Source organism: Anguilla rostrata, chromosome 7 (genome assembly GCF_018555375.3).
Source record: "Anguilla rostrata isolate EN2019 chromosome 7, ASM1855537v3, whole genome shotgun sequence".
Classification (NCBI taxonomy): Eukaryota; Metazoa; Chordata; class Actinopteri; order Anguilliformes; family Anguillidae; genus Anguilla; species Anguilla rostrata.
Window position 1 is genome coordinate 18,692,306 of NC_057939.1, and position 19,017 is coordinate 18,711,322.

At 43.6% G+C, this 19,017-nt stretch overlaps 1 protein-coding gene and 1 long non-coding RNA gene across 13 annotated transcripts in view; both read right to left on the reverse strand.

Annotated features, from left to right (window-relative positions):
• The window catches only part of ptpn12 (protein tyrosine phosphatase non-receptor type 12), a 50,156-nt gene extending 45,152 nt beyond the window's left edge, over positions 1-5,004 (reverse strand). For 7 of the 12 annotated variants that reach the window (XM_064343424.1, XM_064343416.1, XM_064343415.1 and 4 more), the window contains exon 1: positions 4,609-5,003. In XM_064343424.1, the coding sequence (XP_064199494.1) occupies positions 4,609-4,707 (99 nt within the window). In that variant the 5' untranslated portion in view covers positions 4,708-5,003. Of the gene's footprint in view, positions 1-4,608 lie in introns of all 12 variants that reach the window. The other 5 variants (XM_064343421.1, XM_064343423.1, XM_064343420.1 and 2 more) reach the window with 2 other exon arrangements.
• Positions 5,005-7,407: 2,403 nt separating this feature from the next.
• LOC135259276 (uncharacterized) lies at positions 7,408-18,940 on the reverse strand. Its single transcript, XR_010331228.1, has 3 exons — positions 18,862-18,940; positions 13,578-13,659; positions 7,408-9,621 (listed from the first exon to the last, which is right to left on the reverse strand). It is a non-coding gene; the product is annotated as an uncharacterized LOC135259276 (long non-coding RNA).
• Positions 18,941-19,017: the final 77 nt, after the last annotated feature.

Genomic DNA, 19,017 nt, shown 5'->3' on the forward strand with positions numbered 1-19,017 from the left:
ATCAAAAAGAGAAATACAAATGTGTCCCAAGACAGAGCAACAAAGGACTACTTTGCAGTGCGCTTTAATGAAGAGGGCCAGTAAGTCAGGAACTGGGCCCAGGAGAGACACAGACACACACTGCACCACCGGTGCAACACGGCATCACACACAAGCGCATCTGCAGCTTCTCCCCAACACGAAGACGTCTAGATGTGGGGATCCGCGAGACGCCCATGACATCCTCCTCTACATCTCCACAAGCCGAATAGCTCCATCCACCGCAAATGCACTCAGCTTCCCACGCAAACATGCAGGTAAGCAGCCATTGGGAACAGCATGGGAGAAGGGGAGTCTGGGTAATGTAGGATTTATATGGTTGGTATTCCGAGTAGAGTCCCATTAGGCTGCTGAACGGAGACAAGAGTACAATAGGAGAGACTGCCAGAATTTCATTTTTTAAAGTTTCAAAAGGGCAGTGCACTGCTCACACATGAGTAGGCTTAGCACACAGCCTTAACCACATACTTTCCCCAAAAGCAGTTTTCTTATGCGTACTACCCACATATAGCCAATAGCTGGATGTTTTATAATGCAAGTTAACGGCCATGCCCAGAGAACTACACCAGTGCCCCATCTGGGGTCTGAACCTGCGGCCTCCAAGTCAGAAGCCCAGTTCCCGCGGCGCGGGAAGAAGGAACAAAACGGCCACACACAGCGCCAACACTCCCAACTGAGCTCTGCTGTTCTGAATCAGATCAGCAACACCTTGACCGTCGTGGTCTCTGCCGCGCCGCATCCTGAAATAGCAGAACACCACCGGCGCAGAGCTTCAGTTGCTCAACTACACGCAACGTTTCAGAGAGTCATTTCAAAACCGATCTGCCCGCCGGCTCGGCCCGACTCTTTGGGCACGGTAACGGCCGTGTGAAAGGCATCACCTTTCCCGAAAGCGCTCTCTGTGCGACAGTGTGGAGGGACTCGGAGACACGGAGCGATGAAAGGGTTGTAAAAGTGATTCACATCCTCCACCACCAGCAGCCCAGATTACAATAAAGCATCACAGCTGCTCTCTGTGAGACGGGACATTGTCTAGAAAAAAAAATCATATTGGACTCTTCAAAAAAAAAAAAAAAAAAAAAAAAACGGTGAATTACCAGTCAATGTCAACAGGGCTGCCCCTTTCCATTTTTCAGGATTGGGGGCTGCAGAATAGTTCTCCATATAGACTATGAGCATGGAACACATCATAGCGGAATTCCCCACCAAATGGGGCTGTCCCACTGTGTGAACTCTGCCTTTGAGGGTCCCCTGGCACAGCTGCCCTTCCCAGTGCCAACCCTAGGCCCAAAAAAATCTCCCATGGCATCCCTTAATAGAGGGCAAGGACACTGTCTCGAGGTAAGGAATGACAAATAAACATTATTCTTAAGGCCTAATAAATGAAGACTCCTTTCCAAACTAGCTCAGCCATGGCACCTTTTAAATTAAAAAAATCGAAATCAAGTATTTCCACACGGCAAATAAAAATAGGCTGGACGGCCTGACCGACCAACGACCCTAGAATGAAGCTCAAAGCGCTCTGACCGGGCTGTCGCTATAAAAAAAAAGGCAACGCAGTTGAACTGTGAAGACAGCAAAGCAAGGCAGCACGCAGAGGCACACAACGACCGCAGCCCTGTCGACATGTCCGCCGAACTGCGCCGCCGTGACAAAGCCTTTCTTTATTGGGAGGGCGGCTTTTCTCATTTCCTCCCTTGTGACCGGAGGAGGCCTGGGGTGCATGCCGTCACCGCCGGGATATCGGCTTCATCAACGCCTTCCCTCCTTCCCGAGACCACCAAAAATTCCTGGGTCTGGCCCTGCCCGCTTGGGACGCATCAAAACGCAAGCGGGACAGTCCGTTCAATCAGAGGCTGAGAGATGGCAGCTCAAGGAAGCAGACATGATCCTATGCCATTGAAAGCCAGCAAAATCCAAAAATGACCACTGAATATTAAATAGTCATCCAGCTCTTATTTACTGAGCCATACCCTTTTCTCCTTGGAGAGGTTGGCCACATTTGAAAGGACCAAATGTGATCTCTGACCCTTGTAAACATACAACAGTCGAAACCGTTCTCACCATCGATCTGAACCCTCTAAATATTGCTGCTCCATTAGTATTTATGCTGTTCGATGACATTTAGCTGTCAATAGCGGCCGCCAATTCGCGCAGCAGTATTGGATTTTATTTTAACGTGTGGAAACACCAGCTCATGCGGTGATAAGTGTTCGCGAGGAAAGGGTCTCCTTCCAAAAACAGAAAGAAGCTTTCGATAGACACAATAAAAGGCTCCCATTATATATTTTTGTTCCTGATTCTTCCCGGGAGTTACTCACGAGTAACCCAAATGAAATATCCTGTTTGCTGCCGCGGAGTGCCTGAGGGCACTTTTTTTGGGTGTGTGTGGGGGGGGAGGGAGGGGAGTTATCCTTTGGGGAGGAGAAGGTGGAGTTTACAGGAGTGGATCCAAGTGGTCACGAGATCAAAGTGAATAATTATTTAAAACCATAGAAGTGTTTTAATGATCGTTCATTGATCTCAGCGTAATAGCAAACCGAAATACAGCCTCCAGGTCTTGCTAAGCTACAGTAACACCTGAAAATAACCAGCAAGCTCAGCCATTCCAGGCGTGTATGGCTCGCTAGCGAATTTGCTAGCTGAAACGCGTTGCCTGGATACGTAACTTGCCCGATAGGAAACTAATTAATATTAAAATAAAGGCATTGTTTTTAATATAGTTCAATTCTGGACAACGGTAAGTGCTGTACGTCCAAAATCCTCAGCTAACCCACTTCCCGTTCGACATCCTAACCCGTTGCGACTCCAACGCCCCAACTCCTTGCGCAACATCCGCAAATTCGCTCGCTACAAATTTGCCCAATCCCCACTGACAACTAACTAGCAAACTAGCGTTCGCCATCACCAAGAGATGATTTCCTACACTTGGGCAAAGCCTACATTTAACCATCTGATGGATTTAAAAGGTTAACTTACTGGGGTTTATGTCGGCAAATATAATCAGTGAACAAAGAAATTGCGTTCGTCCGAGCAGGATAATATTGGCGATGTGAGCTGTCATAAAGTCAGCTAACTTGAGGTAGAAATCTAGCTGGCAATGGATCTAGTCTAGCTACAACAGTTAGCTAACTTCAGACATATCGTAACGTTTGTCTTTGGCAACGAACCTGCTAAACTCACATTATAATTTCCAAAATAGTCCACAGATCACCCAAGGTAGCTACTATGTTAAGAAAAATCATAAGTGACAAAGCAGACCGAAAGAAGCTAGTCTAAGACTTGCGGTAGACTAGTCTATTCACAAATATCTAGCACTGCAACTGGTTTTTAGCTCGGAATGAACTTAAATTGCTATGACAAAAAGGATAATCTGTTAACTAGCTAGTTAGCCAGTTGACGTTACCTACAAATCTGTATAATCGTAACGGCAGTAAAACCCACAGTATTTATTTAGCCAGGTAATACTCATACAACTGCGTAACTGTTGTTGCTGTAATTTCTTGACTGAATCAAGCAATGCAAAATGGTGTTGAAAGCGATTTCAATTAGCTAACTTTAGACTAGCTCGGTAGCTGGCTAATTAACACACAAATGTCGATCACTGCTAACTAGCCAAATAACTCATGTTTAGTTGCATTGATAACGAGATATGAATGTGCGTTGGCTATGTTATTATCATTATCATAACTCCAATGACGTTACTTACACCACATAAGATTGTTCATGTTGTGGTAAATTCTAATTAGCTAGCTAACGTTAACTTATTCCAACAAGAGATATTGCCCCACCACAGCGAGCTCTAGCTAAGTACCAATGTGTGCATTATACTTCTGTCAGAACAGCTTCCAGTGTTAGCTGTAAAACGAGATTGAGGACAACACAGTCATTTGATACCCACTCCAGAATCTCTGCTATGAATAACACTATATTAGCGCGTTGGATGTAGCCAAACTTGACAGGAAAAGAATGCAGCTAGCCTGCTAGCCACTTACAACACCTCGCTGGCTTGCTAGGCTGCAAAGTAGTTGGGCTAAACCTGTCGAAATGAAGACACCGATTATCGGTCTTCAGTGAAGACGCAGCCTTATTTAGCTAGAGTTATAACAAAACATTAAGTAACATGGTTAGCAGAAATAAAATTACGTTGTTGGTCGCGTCATGCTGCATTGTGGCAGCAAAAGCTAGCATGCGAGGCTAGCTATAACAACGGGGCGAAGTACTGGCTAAAGCTCAGAGTAGACAATGTTAGGCCGCACTAAGCCTGGTGGAAGTGAAATGGGAGCCTGGGGAAGGCACAAGCAGCGTGTATTATCCACACCCCCGCCTCCCAGCATAAAGAGTAGGGAACGCTCTCACTAAATGAAACGCATCAACTGGAAACGAAAACAAAGCAATCCGAATGCTCTGAAAATAAAAATCGCTCGCAAGTTTAGATGCAGTCGGCCAGCTATTGTACATTAATCTGTCAACAATGTTGCAGTGCTTATTCAAGCTAGCTATCTTTCTGGCTAACCGGGATAGCAAACATGGGCTGTAACAGCCAAGTGTGAGGCTGTCTGCTCTCACCATGAAGTCACTGCCGAAGTTATCCTCTCCTCTCTGGTCCCCGGTTCGCATGGTATGAACCCCTTGAATGAACTTCCTCAGGATATTCGCCTGGTCCATCTTTCAGGCCAGCGTGTGCCGCGGCTTTCCCACGGTAACTTAAACGAGTCCACTAACGAAAATAAAATAAAGAATAAATAAATAAATACTTTTAAAATCCACAGATAGTCACTCCCACATGTTTACCACCCCATGTTTGTGTTGTCCTACGTAAAAATTAAATCCAAATAGATTCTTTCCTTTCGTCTTATATATTAATGGATAATTCAAGAATAAAAAAACATGAAACACGGATCCACTTCTCACTCACTCCAAGCTTCTACATTCACTAAACTCAGACACTAACTAGCTGGACCGCCCAAAAGCCGCTACGAAACATGACCGCCCCTAGATTCTGTTCTTCCAGTCTAATTGGACCCCGGCTGAGGTTTCTTGCGACGTAATTGGCCATCAGTTTATGTCAGTCAAAGCATGCCCCCACTGCTCGTTCTTTTGTACTACAGATCAAATGGATAGCGCGCACGTCAATCACAATGTCGGCATTAGTCGAATCTTATTGGTACAGCCTGACGTGAACAAGATGACCCACCTGAAATGCTCCGCTAAAAGCATTCTGTCCTGAGGGCAGTAGAATTGACGGGATGTTAGGGGAAAGAAACGGAGGGATAAAATGTCAGACATTCGTGAAACGCCGTCTCCTGTTGGCCAGCCGAGTTTGTAGTGTAGTGTGGTCGCATGGCTAATTTGTAAAATAAATCATCAATAAATAATTGACTTCACAGCGATGCCGCACACCGCTTTTCGTTAAATAGGATGACGTTAGAAGAACGAATACAGTGCTGAGTTTTTGTCTTCTATTTTGCATCTTATTAGGGTCGTCTGCTTGATCCCATAGTAACACACTCACTAGAAGCTATTTGGGAAAGGTAGCTGACATAAGTATGTTCGTTGCATACTTAATTTCTCAAACGTAACTTTATTTAGTAGAAAATCAATCAACCGTCAACGCTTGAGGGTGCGTTCTCTAGTTAATTACGGCTACAAACTAGAGATAAAATACCGAAGTAACATGAAGTAACAATGTACATCTGACGGTATGCTATAGAAGGGCTCGCCACGTGGATCAAATTTCTGAATAGTGACGTAACAACCCCACCCAGTCTCCTCGTTGTCAGTTGTGAATTACAACATCTATTATTTATTGAAAGTTTCTTTATAGCGATGTGTTATTTATTCATAATTCGTCAATAGCAAAAATATAAACAGTAAATAAAGATTTGACGCTGAATTGTTAAAGTAATCTTCATACCTGGCTAAATCTGCTGAAAAGAGTTGGGTATTGTAAAAGGTATGGCTAGTTGGCTACACACACACACACACATATATATATATATTACATACACAGACGGGTGACAGATTAAAGGAAAACAAACAACATACAGTGACTTGGTATGGTGTTAGGCCACCACAAGCTGCCAGAACAACTTCAATGTGCCTTGTAGATTCTGCAAGTCTCTGGAACTCTACTTGAAGGATGGATCACCATTCTTCCAAAACATATTCCCTCATTTGGTGTTTATGATGGTGGTGGAGAGTGCTGTCTAACACGTGAGTCCAACATCTCCCATAGGTGTTCAACTGAGTTGAGATCTAGAGACTGCGAAGGCCATAGTATATGATTCACATCATTTTCATACTCATCAAACCATTCAGTGACCCCTCGTGCCCTGAGGATGGGGGCATTGACATCCTGGAATAGACCACTCCATTCAGGATAGAAATGTTTCATAATAGGATAAAGGTGATCACTCAGAATAACTTTGTACTGATTTGTAATGACCCTTCCCTCTAAGGGGACAAGTGGACCCAAACCATGCTATGAAAATGCCCCCCACAGCATAACAGAGCCATCGGTCCCCTCACTGTAGGCGTCAAGCATTCAGGTCTGTACCTTTCTCTTGGTTTACCCCATACATGTACTCACCCAATTGTGGAGAATATGGTGAAGGATGACTTATCTGACCATATCACTTTTTTACACATCTATGTAGACCAGTATCTATGGTTTTTGCACCACTGAACTGAACTTTCAAATGTGTATTCGTCTTTGTAATGAGGAGTTTATGAACTGCAACCCTACTATAATATCCCTGTCTATGTAGCTGTCGATAAACTGTTCTTGTCTGATCACCTCCTGCATTGACATTCTCAGTCACCTGAGGAAGACTTGCTCTTCTTTTTTTCTTAACATATCGCACTAATGCACGAGCATCACGGTCATCAAATGTGTGCTTTCTACCACAATTTCCGACCCAGTTTACTGATGCCTTTCACGTATATCTAAATTCAGATACCACTTTAGTCACTGTTCCTATTGAAACACTTGCCAGTTGAGCTGTCGTTGTGACTGAAGCTCCTGCCATCTGTGCCCCAGTAATGAACCCTCTTTAAAAGTCACTTAGATCATTTCCTCTTGCCATCTTGATCCAAAATTGAGGTCAACTGGGCCTGCTTAGTATTTTTATACATGCCACAGAGCATGATAGGATGTTCATTACTTAACTGTATTATGCTGTATTATTACCTGTATGGAAGCATCTGTACTCTTTATGCTTCTCCACTCATTTATTCAGGTTTTTCCTTTAATTTGTATATACATGATAGTAGAGTATAGTATAGTAACCATAGAGTGAAATTAAACTTTGTTATATACTTAAGGCATTTGGACTTGACATCAAAAGATGAATATGAGACAAAATTACAATCATCTTTTATTTCATGTTATTTTCATGATTATATTTTTACCATTGTACAGAAAAAACTGTTTTTATGTTGAGTCCCTCCATTTTCAGCTGTGCAAAATGAAGTTAACAGATGAACTTGAAAAAGGAAATCAAAGCAATGAAGTGTAGCCTATTTGGTTGCGCAGTCCTTAAATGCAATAATTCCATTAAGGCCACGACCGACTGACGTCATTGGAAATGCCTTTCCAGGCCTTCACTGCAGCAGCTTTCAGCTGATCTTTGTTTCAAGGGGTTTCTGTCTTCAGTTTCCCCTTCAGTAAGTGAAATGAATGCTCAATTGGATTTAAATCAGGTGACTGACTCGGCCAGTTCAAAACTTTCCACTTCTTCCCATTGATGAATGCTGAATCCCTTTGGTTGTGTAGGCAGTGTGTTTGGGGTCATTGCCCTGCTGCAGGCTGAAGTGCCAGCCAATGAGGTTGGAGGAATTTCTTTGTACATAGCCAGGCAAAATCTGTCTGTACTCTGTACTCTTACGAATTCATCCTACTGTAGCTGTCTTCTGTTACATCATTAATAAAGAAGAGTGGGCTTGTTCCAGAAGCAGTCATACATGCCCCAGCCATGACGCTACCTCCTTCATATTTCACAGATGAGGTGGTATGCTTTGGATCATGTGTTGTTCCTTTCTTTCTCCAGGTTTTTGATTTTCCATCACTGTGGTAAAGATTTAGCTAACTTACTCATGATGAATAATATTATGTCTGTGCTGATTGCTGCTATCAATCCTTGATCACTTTAACAAAAGGTAGATAAACAAATACAAAGATGATGTACAAAATTGTACAAAAACACTTCCATGAAGACAAATTACCATAGAGTTCTCTGACTTATTTAATGCATCAACCAACAGACAGCAATCATTTCTTTTAGAATAAGAACACAGCAATCAAACTAAAAAAGATTACTTATATATTTGAAACACTGAAGTATCATCCTGAATCATGGTATTTGAAAAATAGTGTGTAGAAGGGCTTTGAAATTTAATGGTAATGAGCAAATACATGCATACATACATATATAAATGCATTATTTGTCCTGTAGTGAAGTCTATTTAACATACTGAACATAGCAGGGAAAAAGCAATTATTTTCTTGCAGCATACATTACAGGGAGAATTATGCCAGATTTAGGTTTTGAATTGAGTTATTGCGAGACAAGAACAAAATAAAGCTTCTTTCATGATTAATTGCTTTCAGTTGCTCCCACATCCAAGAAAGACTCAAGTAGGGCTGTACTCTAGCAGACCCCAGAAAGGAGTGATCCCCCTACTTTCCTTAGGGTCTATCAATGACAACAAAACCATCATTGAGGCAAGTTGATGGACGTTGTAGAGCCAAGCTGTCAAGGAGCCAGTTTGTTTTAAAGAGAGGCAGACTGGCCTAGGCACCAGGCACTTTACTGCTGAAAGAGGCACCATTAGAATTCAGAAAACAGCCTCAAAACACCTCAGCCAAAAGGAGCGAGGAACCATCTCTTTCTTTACTCCCCCTTCATTTATCGATCTGGTGTTCAGCTCAGTCCTCCCTCTGTCCCAAAACTTTGCTGGCGATAGGTGGACAATTGAACACTCAGGACGGATTTATATAAGACATATAGCCTAAAAGAAAAATTAACAACAAAAAACCTGAAAATGTGGAACGTGCAGTCTTATTGTATGGGGTTGTGTGGTGGCATCAGTATCACAGAATCTACATCCAAGGAAGCATCATAGAGATTTCTCCTTTCCTTCTCATTTCAGGTCACTATTAACTCACTATTAATTGGAGTTGGTTTTTTGGATTTCTTTTTCTTTTTTTGAAGTTCTGAGTACGTGTTCTAGAACTCATTGCTTTCAATTAACAGTAATGATTGTTACACTGGCATTAGAATGGTCAGTTGAGAACATTCTAATTACATATTTGTGGTATTACGTCTTAAAAGGTTAATGACACCAGTGGCCATTCTGGACTAGCATTGACTTGACTCCAGCTGTTTGTTATGGCAGGAACTGCCACTGGTCTTTGATATGCTGGGAACGCAGACATTTTTTGGGGGGGGCTCTTGTTTGTGTGGACGGAAGAGCGGATTTTGATGGGGGGTATCGTTTGCACAGCAGGAGCGCTTCTGTCTTCTGAATGGCTGAATTGGGACAGTGGGTGACAGCATACAACGACACATTCAGTATAACCTAGAAAGAGGACGAAGGGTAGCTCACAGTCGTTTATTTGGTATGCCCCTCTTCATCTGGAGCATTTTTTCACCCACCCCCCGCCCCTGAATTGTCTCTCACAGTCAGTGCTTTTCTAAAAGAGGAGAAGCTGGTAAACAGCTCCCTGCTTGGCTATAATCTGATGACAGCAACACCCAACCTGTAATTAACTATAAATAAAATTGTGACTTAGTTTTTTTCTCCCATGCATTAGCTCCAGCACAGTTGCAAGCTGCATAAAAACTGAGAGCGATCAAGTTCTCCAAAATGTATGATATTAACATGACTAGTAACTCCCTTCAAAAATAATTTTGTGATGACATAATTAGCTGATGTAATGAGCTGTATTATGCTTATTAATGAAACATCCAGAAGCTGTATGATTGCTGCAAGGGCAGATTACACTGTGGCTCAGGAACCTTTGCTTGGCATAAATGTTACTTTGCTGCTCCATCAAGGAATTAATAATTGTATTATAGTCTACCATCACACACACACACACACACATCTATACACGACACCTTTGGTCATACGTCCCAAAAAGAGATATCTTAATGCAAGCGATGTGCTTTCAAAAGGGAAAATGACATGTTCCCTTTGTGTCTCAAAGAGATGTTTCAGATTCATTTGTGAGAGACCTTGACCTGGATTGCCATGTATAGCCAAGTAAATATTGCAAAAGGAAAAAAAAATTCAAAAAAACTTTTTGTTATTTATGTAACTTCACATCATGTGCAACATAAATTGAATTCAAGTAATGCATACAGGGTCCTTTGAAAAACAGGCCGGACTTCTGAACTGACCTGTGATTTTTGACCTAGACTGTTTCCACCACTCAGTGAAGGTCACGGTGCTTTAAGATGTAATTCGCCATTTGTGTATAGCGCCTTTCAAAAAGATTCCCAGGGGAGGTACACTTGTCTGAGATATTAAAAAAGGCACAACCGGGAAACCGGAGATGAAAACACAGACTTGTGATGTCACCCTGTGGACATGCCAGGGGGTCAGGTCATGCGTGTGTAGCGTGAATCAGACAGACAGGCATGACCCCGCTGATGTATCACAGCACAACCTTTCTTTTCCCTTTCATTTCACATCTCTGTCCTCCTGTTCCTTTGCCAGGCACAAGGAAATGTTTCAAAAAGGGAGTTTAGCCAAAAGCGGACTCACACAGCCAAACTGAAACTGAAGGTGTATGCAGGGCATGTGATTCAGTGCTCTCTCATTCATGAGTCATTCTGAACAGGATAGCCATGTTAGTCCCTCTGATTGAAAGCATCCTGGAGAAACAGTGAGATTTTATTTAATTTAATTTTTTTTTACTTGATAGAAAAGAGAATTCAGTGCTACAATAACTGCTCCTCTTTTTATATTGTTGTTTTGGATTGAATAGTATTTTTGGGCATATGAAAGGTGTCCAATGAATACAATGTATAATAATAATATTAATAACAATTATAATAATAATAATAATTATTATTATTATTATTAATATTTGTTGTTATCAGATGTCTATCGAAAACAAAAGAGCATTGTCTAAAGAACATTCCTTCTCAATCACAACTGATGCATATTTTGGCACCATCCTTGCAGTATTATTATATCATTTTGCTTATTGTTAATATCATGATCCGAAGGCGATGCAGACTGGATGTGTGGATAGCAGCCACATCTTCAGCCCAGCACAGCGAGTTTGGAGATAGTTAAACAGAAGGAGGCCCTCGTGCCAGTCAATGCAGGCTTCCCATTTCCAAAAGCCCAGGATATTTCTCAGGGATGTGATGCAAGGCTTCCTAATCTCATAAGTGCGTGAGCTAGCGCCGGGGCTGGGGCAGAGGAGCCGGGCTGGGGCTGGGGCTGGGGAGCCCGGCTGGGGCTGGGGCTGGGGAGCCGGGCTGGGGCAGGGGCAGGGGCTGGGGCTGGGGCTGGGGCTGGGGCAGGGGTGCCGGGCTGGGGCTGGGGCAGGGGAGCCGGGCTGGGGCTGGGAGGTGAGGTGGCTGGTAAATGATTCATGCCACACAATGTGAGGAGGAAGCTAAGGCGGCATCGCCTCTTCTTCTTTCACAGATGATTGAAAACAGGTCAAGCAAGCAAAGGCTTCACAGGAATCTGCCAAGGTTCTCTGTATTAATACAATGCAGCCTCTCGCCCAGGAAACAGGGTACTTCAGATTCCGGGTCAAAGTGATGTCCTGTGATTTTTGACTGATACAGATGGAAACCTTAACATTTTGCTTTTCAATTTGCTCAACCCAACTAGGCAATTCCAGATTATGCACTGTGACTACAACACTTGGCTCAGTTATATTTAGCTTAAACGTATCAGCACCATGTATATGCACAATTAAACAGAGGTCACAAAAGCATAAAAAGAATTTATATTTTGTACTGTACATACATTTTAAAGATGTGTGTGATTAATAAGACATGTATATGACTGATAAAGACACTACTTTTTTCACATTGTCTAGATACTGAGAGAGCAGATAAAGCAGTTATCCTTCCCCTCTGCAGCCTATTGCCACTGACCTCCTCCTTTCAGAGAGAACTGGAATGGTACCTGAGAGCATTCCTTCGCTGCGCCGCTGCTGTTGCCGCCCCACAGCAGGTTCAGGGTGAGTAATGCAGCGGCACCCATCTTGCCCAAGCTCCAGAAGCCGGGCCCAGCCCTTTCTGCAGAGCCCCGCACCCCACCCCTGCCACAGTGGGGGCGGTGCCGGAGGTTAGGAGAGACGCGCCGCTCATCCCGATGACCTCACCACAGGCTGGAGCCCAGAGCCAGACAACATGAAAACATGCAACCGTGCCGCAAACAACGCATAGGAATAACACGTGCCGTGCAAACGCGCACGCAAACAACCCACAGCGAAAACACACACAAACATGCAACCACGTTAAACCACACACAGGCAACATATGTGGCAACCCCAGGCAAACAATGCGTACAAAAACAAGTGCAAACACCCCCCCCCCCCACGGACGACACAGAAACACTCCACACAAACAACACATAAACATACACACAAACATTCAAAAACATTACACACAAGCACACCCGCAAACACAGAACACAAGGATGGACTCTTCACAGACCAGGAGCTACTCAGGATTGGCTAATTGAGTTAGGGAGGTGAATTGGGCAATGGAGGATCTGGCAGCCTCCCTAGAATCTAGACAGTATGTTCCCTGTGCAGTGTTTGCTTTCCTCTTTAAGATACACAATTCATTTTTAGCCAGAAATTACAAAATGGGTTTAACGCAAAGGCATGACTGGGTTGAAAGGCACAATGATTGCTGAAAAGGAATTTCCTAGAAAATACTGCACCCCCACAGAACTGAATCTGAAACATTCATATGTTCTCATGAAATGACATACTTCAGATTTTCATCGTAATGTAATTAGTGGCACACAAAACTCTGCTTGTTTGATTGTGGGGCTGTCCAAGGACTCTGCAGTAAATATTCTGTCTTTTACTGTGATGATTCACAGGAGCTCTTGTAGTGCCTGTGAGGTTTATGAGGTTACCAATCATAGGGATTTAAAGCCCGACAAACTAATTTCAAGTGGAATGTTCCAATTCAAGCAACCCGATAAACATCAAACGGCATGACAAATCATCAGATATTTTCTCGGTATCAATAGATTTTTTGTGAAATTTCCATCTGAAAGTGGAAACCCTGGGTTTCCCAGCATTCCTTGTGCTTCTCAAAACTTCTGTTGGAGAGCTGCACAGTTACAGGTAAAATTCCTGTGCATGAAAATAACATGAGCTTTGAGCACACGTTAAGATACTGCCTGAGGAGTCCTTGTCTCATTTGTTAGTGATGTGTTTCTTGTCATTGGTCCAGCCGAAATACACATGGAGGCTCAAGTGCAATGCTTCAGAACATGCATAGACCAGCACATGCTCTGCAATGCAGCATAAGCATATTTACCTTCTCAAGCCCCAAAGCCCAGGGCCATTTAACAGGCTGCCCAGGGTCCAAACGCAGCCATTGATGTAGATGCACACTTGGCCTGTTGATCGTTGAGGAGAAAAAAAGTATTATTCTGATGCATCAGAAATGGTGACTCTACAGACCCACATCTGCATAGTGGCAGCACACCTCCCACTAACGACAGAATAATAAATAATAGCCATGCATATTCTGAGAGGGAATCTACACATGTACAATACATCCTATTCATATTTTGCTTCATAAATAGGATGGTTTATGAATAATAAAATATCCCTAGTGTATGGGAAAGAAGGGGGCAAAGGATTGGAAACAGGTGGACCTAATAATTGTGTGTGATTGTGTGTATGCATGTGTGTACATGATTGCATATAGATATGTGTGTATGTAAGTGTATGTTTGCATGACATGGACATACTTGTGTATGTCTGTTTGTATGGACTGGAATAAACATTTATGTGTGTGTGTGGGTCATATGTGTATATGCTATGTATGCAAACATAGATGTGCATGTATACATTGCATGTGCGAGCATATCTGTGCGGTATGTGTGTGCATCAGCATGGGTGTACGTATGTGTGTATGTGGGTGTGTGCATGTGTGCATGTGTATGTGTGCACGTGTGTATATATGTGTGTGCGCACGCATGTGTGTGTGAGTGTGTATATGTGTCTATATGCATGTATGTGTGTGTGTGTGTGTGTCTATATGCATGTATGTGTGTGTGTGTATGTGTCTATATGCATGTATGTGTGTGGTATATGTGTGTATGTATGTGTGTGTGTATGTGTGTCTGTATGTGCGCCTGTGTGTGTGTGTGTGTGTGTGAGCATGCATGATGCACGCGCCGTATCAGCGTGTGGGAGCAGAGAATCCAGGCTGGGTTCTCCCGGGCTGTGGAATGCAGCGGGAACGCAGCGCCGAGCAGCTGAGCTGAGGAATGCGCTCTGACAAGCCCCGACAAACCCCGCGGACGAGCGGAGCTCTCCAGAACACACGACGCCCTGTTCCGCAGCCTGCACCGTCATCCCCGCACGCCCGCCTGCCTGCCCAGCCGCCCGCTCTGTGGGAAAACACATTATACAACCGCGGGGTCCCAGCCCGGTCCCCCTGCGCAGTGGGGGAGAAAGGCCGTTTCAAAATCACTTTCCCTCTTTGTTCGGTAGTTCGTCTCGGGCCTTCATCCCGGGCCCAGGTGCTGACTGCGCGTATGTGTGGCTGCACGTCCTCTTGGTATGCGCGTGGCTGTACACGCCCCTGCGAAGTTTTCCAGAACAACCTGAAAAGGTGAGCAAGGAATTGCTTGCTTTCGAAAGCCTTCAAATAGCTGCCTTCGGGTCACATAAAATGGTACAGTGGCATGCTTCCAAACACATCCCTTTTAAAGGCAAAACTTTTTCTTTCTTTCTACAGCTTGCAGGCTTATGTCTTTTATATCGCATTCTGTGAGGCTTTTCTCTATATCGAAGTGCTTGCCATCACATCATACTCTTCTCTCTATATTTTTTGTTTTATTAAGACACAACCAAATGTGACCAGCGAGAGGAAACCCGCAGGTTGATAGCTAGAAAAACACTGCCTGATAGAACAGCAAAGGGAAGTCATAAAGCAAACATGTGAGCCAGTCCTTCTGGAACCTCCAGAGAATAACACAGCCAGACGAGACTTCTACAAGTCACATGTAAAGTACATTGACCAGAGGGTGCAAATGATTTATCCAGGAACACACTGCACATGCACACTGTACGGTGGGATCGCATACAACTCTGGCCTCAGGGTGTTTCTTTCAGACAGATAAACAATGAGCCACTGAGATTGTACATCCAGTGAGACATGTTTTAGTCAATAAATACCTGCAGTATCTGTCAATTATGTGTTTTTGTGAAACATGTTTTTTTTTTCTTGAAAAAGAAACAAATACAGAAGTGAAGCCGGAAAGCCAGCGTGTGTACTTGTGTATTTCCCACGTTCATCAGCTCGAAGTGGCGCAGAGTTCAACAGAGCCGAGCTGGGGAGGCGCCCTCAGAGCAGACAGTGGCTGCAGCACTGGGCCTGGACTGCAGATGTGGCAGCAGGGACTGTCCACAGGGCGAGAGAAAGAGAGAGGGAGAGGGGGTATGACAGAGAGATAGAGAGCGAGAGCAAGAGAGAGAGAGAGAGAGAGAGAGGAAGAGAGGGTGACAGAGAGAGAAAGAGGGAGAGAGAGGGCGAGAGGGTAAGAGAGAGAGTGAGAGAAAGAGACATTCTCTGGGCCGCCCACTCCAGGCAAGCCCGCTGGGTCCATCACTATTATTCTGGTCCGTTACAGAGGCTTACAAAATGACATGTCTCCCTTTTTTTAGCACTCCCAATTACCGCGCAGGGGCACGTCCAAAAAAACTTCTCCCCGACTCTGCAGCGGGCCAGACCAGCGTGGTCTACTACTCTGTCAGATTTAGATTTCCACATAATTGCAATTCCAGCCCCCGAGAGTCATTTCTGTCCGGGTTCCTCCAAGGTTAAGGAAGTAGTTCCTATACCGGACCACGGCTACCGATTATAAACAAAAAATGCGCAAACATCTGCCTGTCACCAGCGACAGAGGAACCGGCTGGAACAGGCTCGGCCGTCAGACAATACGAGGAAACCCAAAAAACCGGAGAAAGACCCCGTCCCGCGTCACAGCACGGAAGACTCGGGCCAGATTTGCATAAGCGCGGACCGCGCTTCCAGAAAAACGGATTAAACGGCTGAGCTTTTCGTCGCTTTTTTCATTAGTTCCACACTCCATCCGAAATAAAAGCCTTCTTCAAACAATGGCACTTCAATGCTAGCTTTGAAGAACTATCCCTTTGTAGAGGGTATAGAGCGGACAGTAAGTAATTTAGGAGGCCTGAGTTGCCGTGTGGGACAGCGTGGACAGGGAAGGTTTTCTGCCATATTGGAAGCAAACGAGCACATTTTCAGGAAACGTGGTCCCATTGTCTGCAGTGCTTTGACTGGCTTTTGTTTTATGTGAATCACTCATCTGGAGCACTGAAACGGGTCACGTTGTAATTTCAATAGTCTGCTGGTGACATCTGTTTTGTATATTACTGTACAGTACAGGAGGGCAAGACCCTTATAAGCAATCAATAAATAATAATTGCATGTTACTGTTAGGTAAGGTTAGACACAGCTCTTTGATAGATTTGATCAATATAAGCATCAAAACATCACATTATTGTTGCATTTGATGGATGAATCATTCCTGATAACAGAACGAGGTCAATAAAGAATTATCAAAATAACATTTTTGTACAAACACACTCAAAAATATATGTTGAATAAAGCAGGATCATTTGAGCTTGATAAACATGCACTTCAAAGATTATGGTTCCCATTCAACCTGAGTGTTTCCTTCCTTTGCATAGCATATTGTATAAGGAAGGAACTATAGCAGCTAATATCAGAGCGACCACTTGAGATTCAAGGAGGTCTGCTCCTCCTTCCAACACCAGTCTTAATTGCTTAATGGGCATCACTGATTGAATGAGAACTTTAAGTGGCTGTGATCAAAAGTGTCAATCGTCCAGTGGCCAAACGGCACCTCTAGGGCTCCTATAGGATTTCCAGCAGGGTTGCCAGCCTCGACTTTCCCAGCCATATTGGCTCTTATTTTCACTCATTCTGCACTGACTTGCAGTACTGGAATTTTGGCCCTTTTCCCATTTTTAAATTGTGTAAATGTAATTTTAAAAATCCATTTATAGCAAACATTAGCAAGATTGACTGGGGCGAACGAGCCAGATTTGGGTTTCCTTAGTTTATAATTTGATGTCAGAAGCCATTTTTAAGCTTGGTCTTTTTTATCCACAGTAAGTGTCATTGAAAGCATTGGGTTTCCTTTTGGTGGTTGAAACGCAATAGTTTTGGCTTTGTTGGCAGACAGATTACGTCAGACTGTCTTGGGATTTTGAAGTCACCCTAGCAACACTGACCCACAGGACCAAGACGACATCAAGGCCACAAGCCATTCCACCCGCACATCCGTCAAAACGGGCCAGTGTCAGCAAGTCTGTCTGGGCGTCCGTTCATCGCGGCTGTCATGCCAGGCTGTCTGTGTGCTGCCTGTCTGGGCAAAGCCGTCTCAGATTCCTCCGCGGTCTGTGTTTATCTTCGTCTCACCGAGGACAGCCCACCCACTCTCACGGGTCACTTGTCAACCCATGATCCATGACATTAGACACAGCTTCGCTTGTGATCGCAGCTGTGCCAGGCCTGGATTCCTCAGCCATCCTCGGAGGCTGCCTGGCACTTAACACCAATTTGCACACATCGCAGAATGCAGCCGGCTGATAAACCGAGAATGCGCCTCTGACATTAAGACAAATATACATTAACCAGGGCGGCAGCGTAATCTTCTGGGGGAATAATTATTGAAACAATGTTAGCTTTGGCAAACTCCTCTCCAGAGCCACTTGCAGTGCTACATACCACAGTATTATACTTCTCTGTGGTCTTGATATTTATCGGTGGAAGTCAGGTAGAAAGCATCAGCCTAGGGTAAAATGGCCGTACCCTAACTAGGATCTGAACAGGTACAAGCCTATTCCTAAAGCACTGCCAACAACGTTGCCAGCATTACAAAGTATTTGGCCTAACAACCACCTAGAATTGTGAAACTGAGCTATTATAATATACTGACTGCAAGAAAGATTTTTAAAGACACTCAAATTTGTTCATGAGAAAATAAGGGAAGTGAGACTTGTTCACTCCAGTGTTATGCAAACAAAGCAAAAAAATTCCACTGACTTTACAATGGTCAATTTCAAGTAAAATGACCACGCAGGCTTAGCATCATGTTTAAATACATTTTACACTATTGTCATTTGTATCTCAATTCAGAATAAAAATACGTACTATTTATTTAAGATAACGGGTTTACCTTAGTTGTCAGTGGTGCCATTGACTTAACGTCAAATTACAATGTTAAAGCAAGGGTCCCATCTTGTGGCAGAAAAGGTTAAATGCAAGAGAAGATTACAACATGGTAAAACAAAGAAAAAAAATCATCTTAGAATCGTCCCAGATAAGTCGCGTTAATTCATGTGAGCACCAACATAAATTTCGTCTCAACATTAGAACTTAGCAGTTATTTTAATAGGTGTTGTTTCTAATCATTAGGTCATTGCATATTTTACATGACACAGCGTACACATTGTAGCTATGAGCAACAGCAATAATACTACGCATCAAGATTTTGGGAGTTTGGGGCTTAAAAATAATACTAAAACACAGTTACCTCAAAGGAGCACAAAGTGTGGTTTTGATTTTGTGTCAAGTAGCCTACTTCATATTTATCATGCCCTCTTTTGTCAAAATCAGGTGACAGAACTAGCGAAGGCGTTGGAAATTCCGAACCCTAGAGTGAACCCTACGAACCCTACGCCGACCAATC